Source organism: Myotis brandtii, unplaced genomic scaffold (assembly GCF_000412655.1).
Source record: "Myotis brandtii unplaced genomic scaffold, ASM41265v1 scaffold96, whole genome shotgun sequence".
Lineage (NCBI taxonomy): Eukaryota > Metazoa > Chordata > Mammalia > Chiroptera > Vespertilionidae > Myotis > Myotis brandtii.
In genome coordinates, this window is record NW_005371972.1 from 1,185,930 (window position 1) to 1,204,089 (window position 18,160).

Below are 18,160 nucleotides of genomic sequence, written 5' to 3' on the forward strand. Positions count from 1 at the left end.
CATTTGTAAATAGACATAAAATATTTGGGTTATTTTTGCCTTTAAGTGAGGAATATTTGAAATCACCTCACTTTTCAGTAAGATCATTTTCACTTAATGAATTAAGTTAAAATGAAATCTGTAGAATAACTATTTTTAGTTACAGGTTGTTTTTTTTTGTTTATTTGTTGTTGTTAATCCTCACCTGGGGATATTTTTCCATTGATTTTTAGGGAGAGTGGAAGAGAGAGGGAAAGACAGAGTGAAATATTGATGTGAGAGAAACACATCGATTGGTTGCCTCCTGCACGCCCTGGACCAGGGCCCGGGCTCTGGGAGGAGCCTGCAACCGGGCTACATGCCCTTGACCAGAATCGAACTTGGGACCCTTTGGTCCCCAGGCCAACAAACCGGCGAGGGCTACAGTTTTTAATAAAAATCTTTTAACGTTTGTAAGTTACTTTGGTCAATGTTAGGTCCAATATCCCTTTGTAGAATGTACAACTTCCTAAAAACTTCTGAGAGATATGTTTCAGCTAACTGTTCTAGAAAGGTAAAAGGTAGTTTAGTAAATACTATATTTAAGGAGTGAGACTAATAAAATAATGTGGTAAAAACATTTCTAAATATTTTCCCCAAGAAAGAAAAATGTGAATGTAAAAGCCATTTAAAAAGTCACTTTGGTCCGGCTGGTGTGGCTCAGTGGTTGAGCATCGACCCATGAACCAGGATATCAAGGTTCGATTCTCAGTCAGATCTGGGCACATGCCCGGGTTGTGGGCTTGATCCCTAGTGGGGCACGCAGGAAGCAGCTGATCAATGATTCTCTCATTGATGTTTCTCTCTCCCTTCCTCTCCCTGAAATTAAAAAAAAAAGTCACCTTGTAACCCCTCCCCCATACATACATAATATAAATTTTCTACAAGTAAGAAACAAATTAAAAAACCTATTTTTGGAAAATTATTGATGAGCAACAATAATGTTGTTTATTTTTTTTCTAGATATGGCCGCGTGGAAAGTGTCAAAATTCTCCCTAAGAGGGGATCTGAAGGAGGAGTGGCTGCCTTTGTGGATTTTGTGGACATCAAAAGTGCACAGAAAGCTCACAACTCAGTCAACAAAATGGGAGATAGAGACCTACGCACGGATTATAATGAACCAGGCACCATTCCAAGTGCTGCTCGGGGATTGGATGATACAGTTTCCATAACATCTCGTAGTAGAGAGGTTTCTGGGTTCAGAGGAGGTGGTGGAGGGCCTGCTTATGGCCCTCCACCATCACTTCATGCACGAGAAGGACGTTATGAGCGGAGACTTGATGGGTAAGTTCCAAGGTTTCTGTAGGCAGGTATTTTGTATTTGATATGGTGAGAAACAGAAACTCATATTTAGGGGCCCCAGATGGATTTAAAGTTTTGGGCATTTTCAATGTTTCCTATTTTGGGTTGGAAACGGAAGTAATTTCTATCCCAGTGGCTGGTATTATGGAATCGTAGAGGATATTTCCTGCAGCTGGTTGGATATCTACTCCTGAGATATGAAGTGGTGGAAGATTTTATATGGCAGCATTTTTGGAGTTACCTGTCTTCTAGATTTAATTATTTCTTCTCTTGGATGATGATAAGGCCTTCCTTGGATATATTCCTTTTACCTGACGGAGCTATTTGGCTACAGATTTTGTGGTTATACTATATGGAATATTTCTGGAATATTAGAGCCTACAGATTCTTTTAGAAGTTAATATCTGCTTCTCAATTTTCACTACATAAAGTGTACAAATGAATTGGATTGTCATCACAAAACCTAGCACATCATAATGATTCAACCCCTTGGATTCTACAAACAATACTTTAACCTGGAAATGTGTAACTTGGAGGAAGAAGAATGAAGGCAATGTTTGATTTTCCCATTTTGGATCTACACAATTTCCATGTTGGAATTATACTCCTGGATGGAATGGGGCAAGTTGAGATGATGGACCTTCTTAAATCCTGGAATATAGCCATTGTTTCCTAATTTCTGGAGTCTATGGGATGTCATGCAGTCAAAATTCCATTAGCCCAGGAGAAGAGGATTACTATCTCCTTTCTGAAGCAAGTTGCTGCCCAATTAAAGGTACTTTAGTTTGAACACATGGTGATGATCAGTTGTGGATACTGCAATCAAAATTGACTGTGCTGGATGGCTACAAAGGTGAACTATTGGCAAGCAACTGTGCCTTCCTCATTTGGTGGAATCATTTCCTCTTCTGTCAGCTGCCTGATTCATGCTTAGGGCTGGAAATTTTTATGAATGTGGATCAATTTATAATTGTCTACTATCTCAAGAAAGAAGTCTGGGGGTTTGAGAGTTACAGTTTGTCTGGGACAACTTGCTTCCAGTGGAATTATTTTATCTGATCACTAAGATTTTTTTTTCCTTGTGGTTCATCTAAATATCATTTGACACCCTTGCCCATTAAGAAGGTGGATTACCCCCGTTAAGAGGGGCCAAAATTGGGGAAGTTATGTTCACAATTCTCTCCCTAGATTTAATTGGGATTATAGGTCGTGTTTCCACACTTGGAAAAGGTTGGTATGTCCTGACCTGTGTATATTAGCCCCTCTCCTAACCCAAGTCAAACTCTCTCTTTTCCCCCCACTAACTCTAGAAGTATTTAGTACTAATAGATGAATTAAAGAATAGCTATTAGATTTCAGCTCTGCTAGCTCTTGTGCCTGCCTTCTGTATCTTCCTAATGGATAAGAACTTTGCATAGTTATAAACTATCAGCTGTAGCAGTAATTCTCCTAGAACTATTGCTAATTATATAATTAATATCAGCTCTCACTGATTAATATTTGATAGGGTACTAATAGAATTATTTATTAAACTTTCTCTTAAGTCTGAAAGGAAACTCTCTTGTTTGTTAGACATTGAAATATCTATTCAAGTTCCAGAAATGTAGTGAATTAAAAAGGAAAAAATCATTTAAGTAGGAAAGATATTATTATTGATTTTTTTTGTCATGCCAGTTGCTTTTCATATGGCTGCAAAAAACAAATGCAGCATAGGAAGGTATATTTGTTACTAAGTGAAATGGTGGATGAGATGAAGATTAGTGGAGGAATTTGGAATCTAGGCCTGTAGTGGGGACATAGTATTGTAAGATTTTTGCCAGATATTCTTCATTTGAGAGATTCTAATTCTTCTACATTTTTCATGATTCCTAATCTCTTTTGATAGAAGGTAGTTCCAAATATAACATTGAGAAGAAACTCAGTCTTAAGTTGAAATTCAAGTGAAATGGTCTTTTTAGAGACTCGGGAAATGAGTTCTGGTTTCCTACCAAAGTAGAGAATATAAGATTTCTTTATAGAATTAGACTTAGTTTTAAGTACTAACACTTAATTGCATGTATGTAATTGTACATGCAACAATTTTTGCACTCTGAGGTTGATAGATATGTCCTACAGAAAATTTTTTTTTAAGTTAAACCATTGCTAGAAGTAACCTTAGAGACTCTTAAAATTCCAAAAGTTGCCTAATTTCATCATAGGCAAATTGCGTATAGCTAAAACCTAAGTGAACATATTTCCTGTAACCATTAAGTACTTATGTTAACAAATTGAATCGTGGAATAGACATTTTAAAAATTATGTGGAATTTGATAGCACAAGGAGGTAAAATAACCTTTATTCTTTAATTAATTAAATTTACCATAGAATAGTATGTGGCAATCCAATATTTTAATATCCTAAGTATTTCTTTTTAAGATTCCACTTTTATTATTAAATGTGATTGGGCACAGCAGTTTGCATAATCTTGTAATTTTTATAATTACCTAAGAAGTCGAAAGTTAATGAGAAAAAGTTATAGTTGAAGTTTTTTCTGGACTTCTTTGAAAATGCCCTCCTACAGCTGGGACATACATCACAATAGGGCTTTCATGACTGTGTTAAAAATGTGTCATGGAAATTTTGCCTAAAAAACATTTACATAGTAAATAAAAGTTTGGTATATATTTTAATGAGATGAAAGTATAGAAAACTTTCATATTAAAATGACAGTTTCTTCTTGTTCCATTAAACTTAAAATGAAAAGGAGATAGCATATGTCTATTTCTGTATATAAACCAGAAAATCCCTAATAAAAAGAGTGAGTGACTTGCAGAACACTAGTCATGAAAGCCCAATCAATATACAGTTAAAACAATGATTACTCAGCTGTGAAAATAAGTTTTGGAGTCAAGTAAAATGTTAAGCTTGTTAGTATTTGCTTAATAAGTAGGTTAATGCTGTTTAGAAAATGATCAGTTGTAAAGACAGACAATGCTGAAGTGAATGTTTGCATGACTTATTTTTAGTTTTGCTTGTCCCTTTCTGATTGATTAAATATTTTTCCCCCTCCTAAAATGCAGGGCTTCAGATAACAGGGAGCGTGCTTATGAACATAGTGCCTATGGACACCATGAACGGGGGACGGGAGGATTTGATCGGACAAGACATTACGATCAGGATTACTATAGAGATCCTCGCGAACGGACTTTACAACATGGGCTCTATTATTCTTCTCGGAGTCGAAGTCCAAACCGTTTTGATGCTCATGACCCCCGATACGAACCTAGGGCTCGGGAGCAGTTTACGCTGCCCAGTGTGGTACACAGGGATATCTACAGGGATGATATTACCCGGGAGGTACGAGGCAGAAGGCCTGAGCGGAATTACCAGCACAGCAGGAGTCGGTCACCGCATTCATCCCAATCTAGAAATCAGTCTCCTCAGAGGCTGGCTAGCCGACTCACAAGGTCCCCTAGCGGCAGCGGCTCTAGGAGTAGATCCTCCAGTAGTGATTCAATCAGCAGCAGCAGTAGTACCAGCAGTGACAGGTAGGTTAATAGCCTTTTGTTATAACAGACGAGCTGTTGAATAAATTGTCATAAATTCTCGATGATCAATGGTAATGATTTTTAGAATAATAATTAATATTTTTAAAAGAGAGTAATCTTGGATCATGTATATAATGAGTGAAGAAACTGATGCACCCGAAGCTAAGTGATGATAGGCAAATACCGTTTTCTCCTCCAGATGCTCAATATTAAAACTGCCAAAAAGGAAGAAAAGTGGCAAGTTTGGCTGTGTGAAGCAGATCTGGTGCCACTGAAAATTATTTCTTTTAAGTTTTTAATTTCCTAGGTATATAGTATTAACCTACTTCTGTTATTCTGGTTCAAAATTTGTAAAAAACTATTTTGTTAAAGGTGTATTGGTGAAGTATTATGGTTGACATTTGTTATCAATGACTAAATCAATTTTAGAATACATTTTAACTAATTTTAACATAGGGAGGTAGCCAATTTATAAACGCAAGTAGAAAAGCTTTCTTTAAATGCAGGTTGTAACTTGGCTGTTCACTAAGGCCGAGTAAGCTGACTTCATTAGTTGGAAGTTTTTTTTACAAAGGCATTTTATTTTAAAGATGAAAACAATATAGGTAGTCTTAACAGGAAATAGCTTAGAAGTTAGGTATTCAGGTTTTAAAAACACAGATCTGGGTAGACAGTATAGTTTGCTACTTTCATAATCTTGGACAAGTTATTTAAGCTGTCTAGGCCTTAGCTTTCTCATCTTTTAAAAGACCATGCTTTATAAAGTTACTGTGAAGATGAAAATGAAAAAAGAAAGTATGTAAAATGCTTAGCTTGATACCCATACGTGTTAGACACTGTCTTTAATAATTGCTAGCTATTATTACTACTTCAAATGTTGAAAGTCTTTGAGCATTTCCCATTTCTAGTTATTGTTATTTAACCTGTTAATCCTAGATATCCTAGTTTTAAATTTAGATGGTGTGTATTTTATATTGATTTTAAAAATTGTATTTATCTTTATTGTTGATGGTATTACAGATGTCCTCCATTGCCCCCCTCCACTGGGTTCCCACCCCACCCCAGGCCTGCACACTACCATCTGTGTCCATGGATTATGCATATAAATTCTTTCGTTATTTTCTGCCCGCCTCCCTCCCCTCTTCCCTTTGTGAACCCCCAGTCTGTGCCATGCTTTGATGGTGTGCATTTTAAATTTACAGGATACAGATTATTTGACCCGATTAAATGCTCAGATTAATTATTTTTCTTTTAGTATTGCTTGCTTAGAATTAATTTAAGAAAAGTAAATGCCCAGCCAGCCGGTATGGATCAGTGGTTGAATGTTAACCTATGAACCTGGTGGTCATGGTTCGATTCCTGGTTAGGGCAGGGCTCGATCTCTAGTGGGGTGGGGGTGGGGGCGTACTGGGGGCAGCCGATCTGTGATTCTCATCATTGATGTTTCTGTCTCTCCCTTTTCCTTGTATCTCTGGGGAGAAAAAAAGGTAAATGATCATGTAATTGATGAATGCCTCCTTTTAGGCCTCCTATATGTTCTAATTCAAAATAATAAATGGAAACATTTTATACATTTATCTATAGCTAATTAAAACATTTTTGAAGATACAGCATATTACAATGAAGCATGCTCTTAGTTTATGAAATCAGGAGAGTTAGATTCTGGCTCTAGCTTTGTAGCTCTGTGACATGGATAAGAATCCTCAACTTCTTTCGATTTCATTTGGTGTATTATCAAGATAAATGATTGACAAGCTTCTTTTGAGCTCTATAAACTGATTATAAAATCTTATTATGCCTCATTTTCTCCTACCTAGAATTGTCTAAGATACTTAAGTTTTAGTTATTTTTCCCAAACCTATCTCATTAAAGGGATGCCACTGCATTCCATTGGGTGAAAATTTATTGAAAAGCCCACATATTATGGAGGTATTGAAGTTAGAGGAGAAACATTATACACAAGGCATTGTACTTGGGTGGGGAAGTTACAGTGTTTTGGGATTTGGCCCTTAGCATTGTAGGCTCAAAAGTTTGAACTCACAGGTGATATGATGAATTTGACATGTCCTGTTTACATAATCAAAAGAATAGTGATATACCTCTTAATATTTATAGTCAGAAAGATAACTGCCACAAAGGCAAAGGCAGGATGAGCTTAGAAAATCTACATGGGGACTAAAGATACTAAATTAAAATAAAGGTTATTTCCTTTTCTGTCAGTTGCCTGAATCATACTTAGGTCTGGAAATTTTTCTGATTTAGGGCTATGAAAGATGTGTAGGATTTTAGCAAAAAGAAAAAGGAGTTTTAGGCTAGACATTGGAACATTGTGGGTGGAAGGAGCCACTTGAAGAGATACAAGTGGGTGGAAGAATGTTTTGAGAATAGCAGATAATTTAGAATGACTTCACCATACTAATGATTTTGGGTTTTATTCTTTATGCAGAGATGAACTGTTGAGGGATATTAAGAAGGGAGATGGCTAGTTGAGATCTGTGCTTGAGAAAAGGTATCTGGCCCAATTGGCATGACTCAGTGGTTGAGCGTCGACCTATGAATCAGGAGGTCACAATTCGATTCCCTGTCAGGGCACATGTTGGGTTGTGGGCTCGATCCCGACGAAGTCCATCAATGATTCTCTCTCATCATTGGTGTTTCTGTCTCTCTTTCCCTCTCCTGTCCTCTCTGAAATCAATGAAAAATATATTTCAAAAAAATCAGAAAAAAAAAAGTCATAGAATAGGAAAAACAGAGATTCTGATTAGGAGGCTATTTTAGTTCTTAGAGAAGGAAGACTTGGACTGTGAGAGTGTCTAACTAGGGATAAGTGGGAGAGACATTGTATTAAGAATCTGATGATGTTGATTTATGAAAACCAGAATGACCTTTAATGATGGGCGTTTCAGTACTACCCTGTAACAACAGGACCAGGTCTTGGCACACTGCAGAGCTAGTATATTGTCTTTTTCAGAGTACATGTTCAACAAATAGTTGAAATACTGAGATACAATTCTTAGTTAATACAAGGGATAAAGTAGAATTGATATAAATAGCTAAAAGATTTGGTCATGATATTGTGATTAAAGCAAGTGCATAGAAATATTCTTTGGCATTCAGAGCATATCCGTTATCCCTGGGGTCAGCCTCCCTTTTATCAAGATGTCCTCTTTTCCTCTATAATTATATTGACTTCAAAGTATATTTTGAGATGTCACGTAGATTCAGAATGTTCAATATCCTGTTGGAAGTAATAAGTTCCTTTTGTAATCTGTAAAACCTTGTGATTGTGAAGCTGTGACATTCTCTAAGTCCTTTAAAACTGTTTAAAATTGTCTTGGCTGGTGCATTCAGTAGTTAGAGCATTGACCCCCACACTGAAGGTTCATGGTTCGATTCCCAATCAAGGGCACATACTTGGGTTTCGGGTTCACTCCCTGTCCCCGGATTGGGACTCGTGCGGGAAGCAGCCAGTCCAGGTGTCTCTCTCACTTCGATGTTTCTCTCTCTTGCTCTCTCTCTCTTCCCCTCTCTCCCCCTTCCCCCCTTTCACTCTTTCAGAAAAGCAATGGAAAAAATAATCCTCAGATGAGGATTAACAAAGAAAAAAAAGTTTAAAACTAACATTTTATAGTAGACAAAATATAGTTTGGTTTTATCTATAGAAACAAGTTTCTATTCTGTCTGCAAGACTGACTAGGAAATTAATCACCCTCTAACCCCCTTAATTGTTACAGCTTTGGTGAATAGAATCTTAGCAGTGCATTTTTTTTCTTTTTTCTAATATGTTTTTAGTGACTTCAGAGAGAGGAAGGGAGAGGGATAGAGAGATAGAAGCATCAACGATGAGAGAGAATCCTCGATCAGCTGCTACCACCCCCTTCCCCCTTGGTGGCCCCCACAGGAGATTGAGCCCACAACCCGGTCATGTGCCCTGACTGGGAATCAAACTCCAGGTTCATTGGTCGAATACTGGCCTGGCCTAGCGATGCCTTTCAAATGAGTAAACATGGGATTAATGGCAGTCTAGTTTCGAAGTCCTTATACACCTACTATCTTTGCAAAACTATTCACGGTATTTGGTGAGAACTGGTGCTTCATGAACGTTCTTGTGTACAGTCCTGTGTTGCTATATGTCTCTTTCTCTGTCATGGTTATTTAGGGAGTCACTTTCCTTTCAGCAGAAAAATTTAAATACATAAATTTCACAAAAGCATTTATTTTAAAAGCCCTTGATTGAAGTTTGAATGTACTTTATTTCTGTAGTTTTCTATCATTGGATCCCCCCCCCCCCCCCCCCATTATGTTGTAAGACTTTTCTTTAATAAGCCAAAAAAATTGGATGGAGGTTGTAGAGGGCATAGAGGGGATAAAAGGTGATAGAAATTTATAAACTTTCCTAATATCTCAAAGTAAAAATTTTTTTAAAATATGTTTTTATTGATTTCAGAGCAGAAAGGAGAGGGGGAGAGAGATAGAAACATCAGAGTTGAGAGAGAATCATTGATTGGCTGCCTCCTGCACGCCCCCTACTGGGGATTGAGCCCGCAACCCAGGCATGTGCCCTTGACCGGAATTGAACCTGGGACCCTTCAGTCCGCAGGCCAACGCTCTATCCACTGAGCCAAACCAGCTAGGGATCAAAGTAAAATTTTTTAATGAGTTGAGAGAGAGGTGGGGGGGGGGCATTGACTTGTTATTCCACCAATCCATGCACTCTCTGGTTGTTTCTTGTATGTGTCCTGACTGGGGATCGAATCAGCAACCATGGTGTATCAGGACAATGCTATAACCAACTTAGCTACCCAGTCAGGGCTCAAAGTACTTTAGACTGAGCTTTGTTTCCTAGTTGTTTACTTTGGTCACAGCCAAAGATGATTGGCTGTCTTGGAGTCTGAACTTGGATGGGGGGAAAATTATATCTTTCCCCTAACCTATAATTGAAATTAAGCATTGCCTCCCATTGTGAAAGTGGGCAACACAAAACAGCAGTATTAACAGTGTGAGTTACTTTGTTACCAGAATCCACAGGTAATTTATTATTGTTGCAGATATCTCAAAATTGGGATTATATTAATCTTTACTGGGATATTGTTATTAAACTCAGTGGTAGGTGTTTTTATTTAATGTTAATAAAGACATTATATCACACAATTTAAATATTTTAATAATTGTGTCAAATAATTGGTTTCCTTTTATTCCTATTTATTTTACTTTATGCTTTTAGAAACATTATTCTGAAAAGTGGTCCAGAAACTTTGCCAGATTGTTGAAAAGGGTTTTTGGCACCTGAGTAGCTGCAGTTAGCCCTTGATTCTATACCCTGTGAAGGTTTCACCTAATGATGGGGGAGAGGGGTTTGAATAAAAGGATAATAGGAAAGAGTTGAGATTTGGATGACCCCAAACCTTTTCTTGCTCCATCTCCTTCCTCTCAATAGATTACTTCCCTAAATCTCTTTTTAGGTAAAAGTTCACTTTTGAGTTTACATTTAACCATCCATTTAACAAATACCACTATTTTTGTGCACCAAATATATGGAATAAGATAACAGGCTGTGCCCTGGCTGATGTTGCCTAGTGGTTAGAACAGTGTCCCGGGCATGGAAAAGTCTTGAGTTCGATTCCTGGTCAAGGCCATGCACCTGGGTTGCAGGTCAATCCCCAGCCTGGATTGGGGTGGGTGTGGGAGGCAACCAATTGATGTCTCTCTCTCACACCGATGTGTCTCCCTCCTTCCTTCCCTTCCTCCCACCCTCTCTCTCTCTCCCTCCCTCTCTTAAAAAACAAAAACAATGGCCTGGCTAGTGTGGTTCAGTGGTTAAGCATCGGCCCATGAACCAGGAGGTCATGGTTCGATTCTCAGTCAGGGCACATGTCTGGATTTTGGGCTTGATTCCCAGTGGTGGGTGTGCAGGAGGTAGCTGATCAATGTTTCTCATCATTGATGTTTCTATCTCTCCCTCTCCCTTCCTGTCTGAAATCAATAAAAAAATATTTTTAAAAAATTGGAATAAGATTATTAAAATAATGTATTTGAGGAAATTTTCTTTGTATAGTTGTTACATTATTAGAATTTTTTTTGAATTGTCATAAGTTGGAAGATACACAGGAAGAAAATGGAATCAGTATGGGAAAGAGAGACACAAAGTTAATTCTGAAAACTGGAATATGAAGTAGACTTTGTGGTGTTTGTTTACAGTAACAATGAAACATATAGAACTTTGAGCAATTAGACTTTTCAACTCTGATGCTATATTAAGATATGTCATGCTTTATGCCCCTTCCCTTGTCCAATGTTAGTTTTGCATTAGAATAATTCATTTTTTATTGATAGGGAAATGAAAAAATATTTCTTATTGTTGGTATTATTATTTTATATGTATATGTGTACATATATAATTGATTTCAGAGAGGAAGTGAGAGGGAGAGAGATAGAAACATCAATGATGAGAAAGAATCATTGATAAGCTGCCTCCTGCACGCCTGCTACTGGGGATTGCGCCTACAACCTGGGCATGTGCCCTTCACTGGAATCAAACCAGGGACCCTTCAGTCTGCGGGCCGACACTCTTTCCACTGAGCCAAACCAGCTAGGGCTTATTGTTGGTATTATTTGTAGAACTTGTTTGTACATTTCTTTAAAATTTTTAAAACAAAAATATATTTTATTAATTTTTACAGAGAGGAAGGTTGAGGGATAGAGAGTTAGAAACATCAATGAGAGAGAAACACTGATCAGCTGCCTCCTGCACACTCCTCACTGGGGATGTGCCCGCAACCAAGGTACATGCCCTTGACTGGAATCGAACCTGGGACCCTTCAGTCTGCAAGCTGACGCTCTATCCACTGAGCCAAATTGGTTAGGGCTCTTTAAAAATTTTTTAATTTTATGTGCCCTGACTGGAGATCAAACCCCAACCTTGGCATATCCAGATGATGCTCTAACAAATTGAGTTACCTGACCAAGGCTATATATTTCATTTGTTTATTATTAAATTTATTGGGGATGACATTGGTTAATGTTTTGAGTAAATTCTATCAAAAGCTATCTATAACACTACTCATTTTTACTGTTAGGAAATTTTTTTTTTAAATATATTTTATTGATTTTTTACAGAGAGGAAGGGAGAGGGATAGAGAGTTAGAAACATCGATCAGCTGCCTCCTGCACACCTCCTACTGGGGATGTGCCCGCAACCAAGGTACATGCCCTTGACCGGAATCGAACCTGGAACCTTTCAGTCCACAGGCCGACGCTCTATCCACTGAGCCAAACCGGTTAGGGCTACTGTTAGGAATTTTAAGATTATTTTGCCTAATTATAAATAGTAATTAGAATATTGAACAAATTCTGGATTTTTACAGCAGATACAGTTTTTTAATTTTATTTTATTACAGTTTTTAAAATTTATTTTAAAGGAATGTGACCTTTTTAAAATATATATATATTAATAAAAAATTTTTACAGAGAGGAAGGGAGAGGGATAGAGAGTTAGAAACATCTTGACCGGAATCCAACCTGGGACCCTTCAGTCTGCAGGCTGATGCTCTGTCTGCTGAGCCAAACCGGTTAGGGCAGAATGTGACCCTTTTAACTAATAAAGTATTAGCACGGGAGTTCCTAATCTAATAAGCATTTTTTTATTCTTTTATTTATTTATTTTAAATAAGCATTTTAAAAAATAAAGACTAATTCTCCTAATCATTTTGTGAACAATCTAGATGGTATAGATTATAGTTTCTTAGAGGGGGAATTTTATTAAAATGTTCTTTGTGATTTGATGAGGAACTTTTGCAATTTGTTATTTTGGTTAGGAGAGAGAATTCCCTTTAGGTTCATGTAGGAAAATTTTCAAAATTGTTGTCATCTTGTAACCTTGTGAAAGAATATGATGAGGCTGAAAAGATGAGAAGGAAACCGCTGGGAATGGTGCTGTTGGGTGTATCAAAGTGATATTGACAGTATACCTTTTTTCCCCTCTTATTTTATAAGTATGCTCATTTAGAACATCGATTAAAGAAAGAATGCTCATTTTATATTTATTTATTTAAAAATATTTTTATTGATTTCAGAGAGGAGGGAAAAGGGAGCGAGAGATTGAAACATTGGGAGAGAGAGAATCATTGATTGGCTGCCTCCTGCACGCCCCCGACTGGGGATTGAGCCCAGAACCCGATCATGTGCCCTTGACCAGAATTGAACCTGGGACTCTTCAATCTCCAAGCTGACGCTCTATCCACTGAGCCAAACAGGCTAGGGCAGAATGCTCATTTTAACTGGCTATACGATTTCCTATGACAATGTCAGATATGGCAGTAGTTTAAATACATATGTTAAGTAAAAGTTTCTTAAAATGTTAAAGTAATTAATAAAGGGTTTTTGGTGATTATTAACAATGTTTAATCATAAAAACATTCATCTGAATTTTTATCACCTACAGTGATCTTATCTATTGTAATGAATAGGCAGATAATTTCTGCATTCAGTTGGAGATAAAAATTTTGTTGCACTATGCTTCTTTATTCTCAGGTATATTTTGTGGGGACAAAATGGTTTGTATTCTTTTTTTATTTTTTAATCAGAAGAAAGTCTGATAAAATAATGCCTTTAGTATCAGGACAAAAAGTTATAAGTGATATTAACCATATTTAGGGAATTGGTGATTAGAAATCATGTTTTCTTTTTCCTCCCTCCTGGCTGTTCTGTTTGTAGCTGTATAGGATTGAAATGAGAGTCTAAATTAATTATATTGGTTTTATTACATAATACCAACCTTTGTCTTCTTTGCTACTCTGTTTATACCTGTCATTTGATTTGGGGGGATAACAAGAAGTTTTGGAAGCATTCAGGACTTTTAAGGAGGAACAGTAAAGGTTTATCTAAACCTTAAAGAAGCCAAAGTTAAGGACAATAAATATTCTTAGGGATTTTTTTTTTATCTTTTGCCCCTTATTTTCATTTAAAAGGGAAAATATATGTACTCTTTATTTATTTTTAAAATATATTTCCATTGATTTCAGAGAGGAAGCGAGAGAGAGGGAGAGATAGAAATATCAATGGTGAGAGAGAATCGTTGATTGGCTGCCTCCTGCACGTCCCCCACTGAGGATCGAGCCCACAACCTGGGCATGTGCCCTTGACCGGAATCAAACCCAGGACCCTTCAGTGGCCGACGCTCTATCTACTGAGCCAAACCGGTTAGGGCCGTACTCTTATTTTTAACCTAAATAAAACACCATTTGTTGGTTTATTTATTTCTAATAAATTAGCTAATTTATTATTTTCATTTCACAACCATTCTTTGCCTGTTTTATTAAAATTTTGTCCTGCCTCATTTTTACCTTTTTAAGATAGTTGAAATTATGCTGAAAATCACTATTATGAATAAAATGTATTAATTGTCCTGGACCTTTCTGGCTACTACTTGAAATTAAAAAAAAAAATTTTTTTTTATTAGCCCTGGCTGGTTTTGCTCAGTGGATAGAGTGTCGGCCTGCAGGCTGAAGGGTCCCGGTTCGATTCTGGTCAAGGGCACATGCCCGAGTTGCGGGCTTGATCCCCAGTAGGGGCCATGCAGGAGGCAGCCAATCAATGATTCTCTCTCATCATTGATATTTCTATCTCTCTCTCCCTCTCCCTTCCTCTCTGAAGTCAATAAAAAATATGTTTAAAAAAATATTTTTATTATTTCAGATAGGAAGGGAGAGAGAAACACCAATGATGAGAGAGAATCACTGATTGGCCATCTCCTGTACACCCCACACTGGGGATCAAGCCTGCAACCCAGGCCTGTGCCCTGACCCAGATTTAAACTGTGACCTCCTGGTTCATAGGCAGACGCTCAACCACTGAGCCAGGCAGGCTGAAATTTGCAACTTTTATTTGTGATGGAATTCAGTGAAAGCCAAGTAGTAATTTTATTGATTGAATGAGTATTCTTTCTCCTTGAAATATTGGTATCTAAGTTTTTTAAAAAGTTACTTACTTGGAGGAAGAAGGGTTGGTGGAAAAAAGAGAAAAACAGGCATATTAGTGTGTCTGCAATCCTGGAGAAAATGGTTAAATTTAAAATGCACATTAAGTTTACCTCCCTTTGAGTAGCTGCCTTATTAAATACCTATTACTGTCCCCCAAAATAAGCATTTGCTCATTCTTTCCTTAATGCAGATTAGTGCTGTTTAGAAGAATGGAATAACTATTTAACAGTGTGTGCTTTGGAGAAAAGTACACCAAATATAAAAAATGTATATTTAAAAAATTTATTAATATTTTTTCCATCCCCATCAGTAGCAGGCAAATTGCAGAGATCACTTGCAGAGCCTACATCTTTGAAACACATTCCTTTCTAGGCTGCTGTATAGTTTGTTATTGGGCAATAAGCTACTAGCGTACTCAACCTATAGACAAGCCTTTTTGTTCTAAATATGGAAAATGGAAGTGTTTGCTTCTTTAAAAACATTTTTTTATCATTGATTTCATAGGGTAAGGGGGGGAGAGAGAGAAACATCAATGATAAGAGATAATCATTGATTGGCTGCCTCTTGTGCGTCCCCTACTGGGGATCGAGCCTGCAACCTGGGCATATGCCCTGACTGGGAATTGAAATGTAACTTCCTGGTTCATAGGTTGATACTCAACCACTTAGCCACTTGGGCCTGGCTGAAGTGTTTGCTTCTAATTGCTCTGGTGGACTACACTTGTATTATTGAGATCTATAAATAGATCAATTTCATTCATGGTTTTCATTTTTGTCAAGTATAGGTGTAGGTGTTGTCAATATTAGAGTTATATGGAATAGGCAGTCATTTTTGGAAACAAGTGTTGGAGTCACCCATATTTACTCTTAAAATAGGAAGCCAGCTTTCATTTAAGATTCTCTACTGCTAGGGAGATGAGAACAAGGTAGACTTAGCTCTGAAAGCAAATGAGGAGAGTTCGTTGTGTGCTGCCTGGGCAGCCAGGGTGTCTAAATATTGTGGGGAAAGCTAGGAACTGCTTGTTTGTGACTCAACCAGCCTAAACTGGAATCATCCAGTTTAAGTTGGCTGCTTGCCACGTTCCAGAGGCTTTCTTATTCCGCCAGAGTTCTGTCCTGGCTTCTGTGCTGTGACTGGGCAGCCTGCAGGGAGGAGCAGCTGGAATTAGCTGCCAGTTAATCCAGGTTTGTTCCTAGGGAGGAGGCATTTCAGACACAGTAAGGAGCTGAAGACTAGAACGCTGGTGTGAATTCTCATTCTTTTCTTTTTTTTTTTAAAGTGACTTTTAAAATATATATATATTATTGATTTTTTACAGAGAGGAAGGGAGAGGGAATAAGAGTTAGAAACATTGATGAGAGAGAAACATCAATTCAACTGCCTGCTGCGCACTTCCTGCTGGGGATGTGCCTGCAACCAAGATATATGCCCTTGACCGGAATCGAACCTGGGACCCTTCAGTCCGCAGGCCGACGCTCTATCCACTGAGCCAAACCAGTTAGGGCTCTCGTTCTTTTCTTAAAACATTAAAAAAAAAATCCTTACCTGAGGATATTTTTTCATTGCTTTCAGATAGAGTAGAAAGGAGTGGGGGGGGGGGGGGGGGGGAGAAACATTGATGTGTGAGAGAGAGACATTGATTGGTTGCTTTCCCCATGTGCCTGGACCAGGCTGGGGATCAAATCTGCAACTCAGGTACATGCTCCTGACCGGGAATGGAACCTGAGACCCTTTGGTGTGCGGGCCGACACTCTAACAAATGAGCAACACTGGCCAGGGCAAATTCTCATTATTTTCAATACGTCTTTCCTTATTACTCACTTGCTTTAACTATAACTTTTAATCTTCTGCCTTTTAGTACCTAAGGCTCGAAGACCAGCTTCTGCCATACCACTGTTTGGGTATATCACGACAAGGTCTGCATTCGGTGATAAAGAATTGGACCAGAATGTTATTTTATTAGTTAATTACCAAAGTTCCCCAAGAACTTTGCTTTTAGTTAAGTCAGTCTAAAGTAAAGAATTCTCTCTCTCATACCCCTTTTCTTTCTTTATACATGGGTTTTGCTGGGTTTATTTGATTTGATTGACAAGTAGAAGAAATAAAAATAGAGTAAACTTGTGACCTGGTATCTTGTGAATTTTAATTAATCTTTTTTTTTCTAAATTAAAAAAATTTGACTGATTTTATTTTACTTTTTAAAATATATTTTTATTGATTTCAGAGAGGAAGGGAGAGGGAGAGAGAGATTGAAACATCAATGATGACAGAGAATCATTGATCGACTGCCTCCTGCACATCCCCTACTAGGGATTGAGCCCACAACTGGGGCATGTGCCCTTGACAGGAATCGAACCCGGGACCCTTCAGTCCACAGGCCGACGCTCCATCCACTGAGCCAAACTGGCTAGGGTAATTTTGACTGTTTTCAGAGAGAGGAAGGGAGAGAAGAGAGAGAGAATCATCAATGAGAGAGATAAACGTAGATCCATTGTCTCCCTTACACACCCAGATTGGGATCGAACCCGAACGAAACCTGGACGAAACCTGGCTATGTGACCTGCCCGGGAATTGAATCAGCCACATTTTGATGTATGAGATGATGCTCCAACTAACTGACCCACACTGGCCAGGGCTAATTTAATCTTGATGTAATTTTTCTAAACATTGCTTAAAAATTAACAAAAAGTAATTCAGATTAAAGCCTCAAGTAACAATTTAAAAAAAAAATTTTTATTGATTTCAGAGAGGGAAAGAGAGAGGGAGAGATAGAAACATCAATGATAGAGAATCATTGATCAGCTGCCTCCTGCATGCCCCACACTGGGGATGGAGCCCACAACCCGGGCATGTGCCCTGACTAGGAATTGAACAGTGACCTCCTGCTTCATAGGTCGACGCTCAACCACTGAGCCATGCCGGCTGGGCTTAAATAATAATTTTTAAAATTAAAAATACTATGCCAAATAAATCCTTAAAAAACAACAATACTATGCATCAATACAAATTTTTAGCCTCTTTCTCAGTTTGCCTCTTTGAGAAATAAGGGAGTTAAATGATTAAACATGGTCTAATTCCTGATCCGAGACCACCCAGAAGTTACTAAGAAAATTAAAGCCACAGGTTCTGGCTGGTGTTCCTCAGTGGTTAGAGCATTAGCCTATATACCAAAGGATCTCAGATTCCATTCTCAGTCAAGGACATGTGCCTAGGTTGCAGATTTGATCCCCGGCCTGGTCAGGGTGTGTGGGGGAAACAGCCACTGAATGTGTCTCTCTGAGACACATCGCTGTATCCCTCCCTCCTTCCTTTCCTCCCTCGCTCCCCTCCCCTCCC

The 18,160-nt window shown here is 38.0% G+C and overlaps 1 protein-coding gene across 1 annotated transcript in view; it reads left to right on the plus strand.

Annotated features, from left to right (window-relative positions):
* Positions 1 to 946: 946 nt before the first annotated feature.
* Positions 947 to 18,160, plus strand: part of SPEN (spen family transcriptional repressor) — a 64,860-nt gene continuing 47,646 nt past the window's right edge. The window contains exons 1-2 of the mRNA XM_005886185.2: positions 947 to 1,302; positions 4,380 to 4,847. Coding sequence (XP_005886247.2) covers positions 947 to 1,302; positions 4,380 to 4,847 — 824 coding nt within the window. The remainder of the gene's footprint in view (positions 1,303 to 4,379; positions 4,848 to 18,160) is intronic.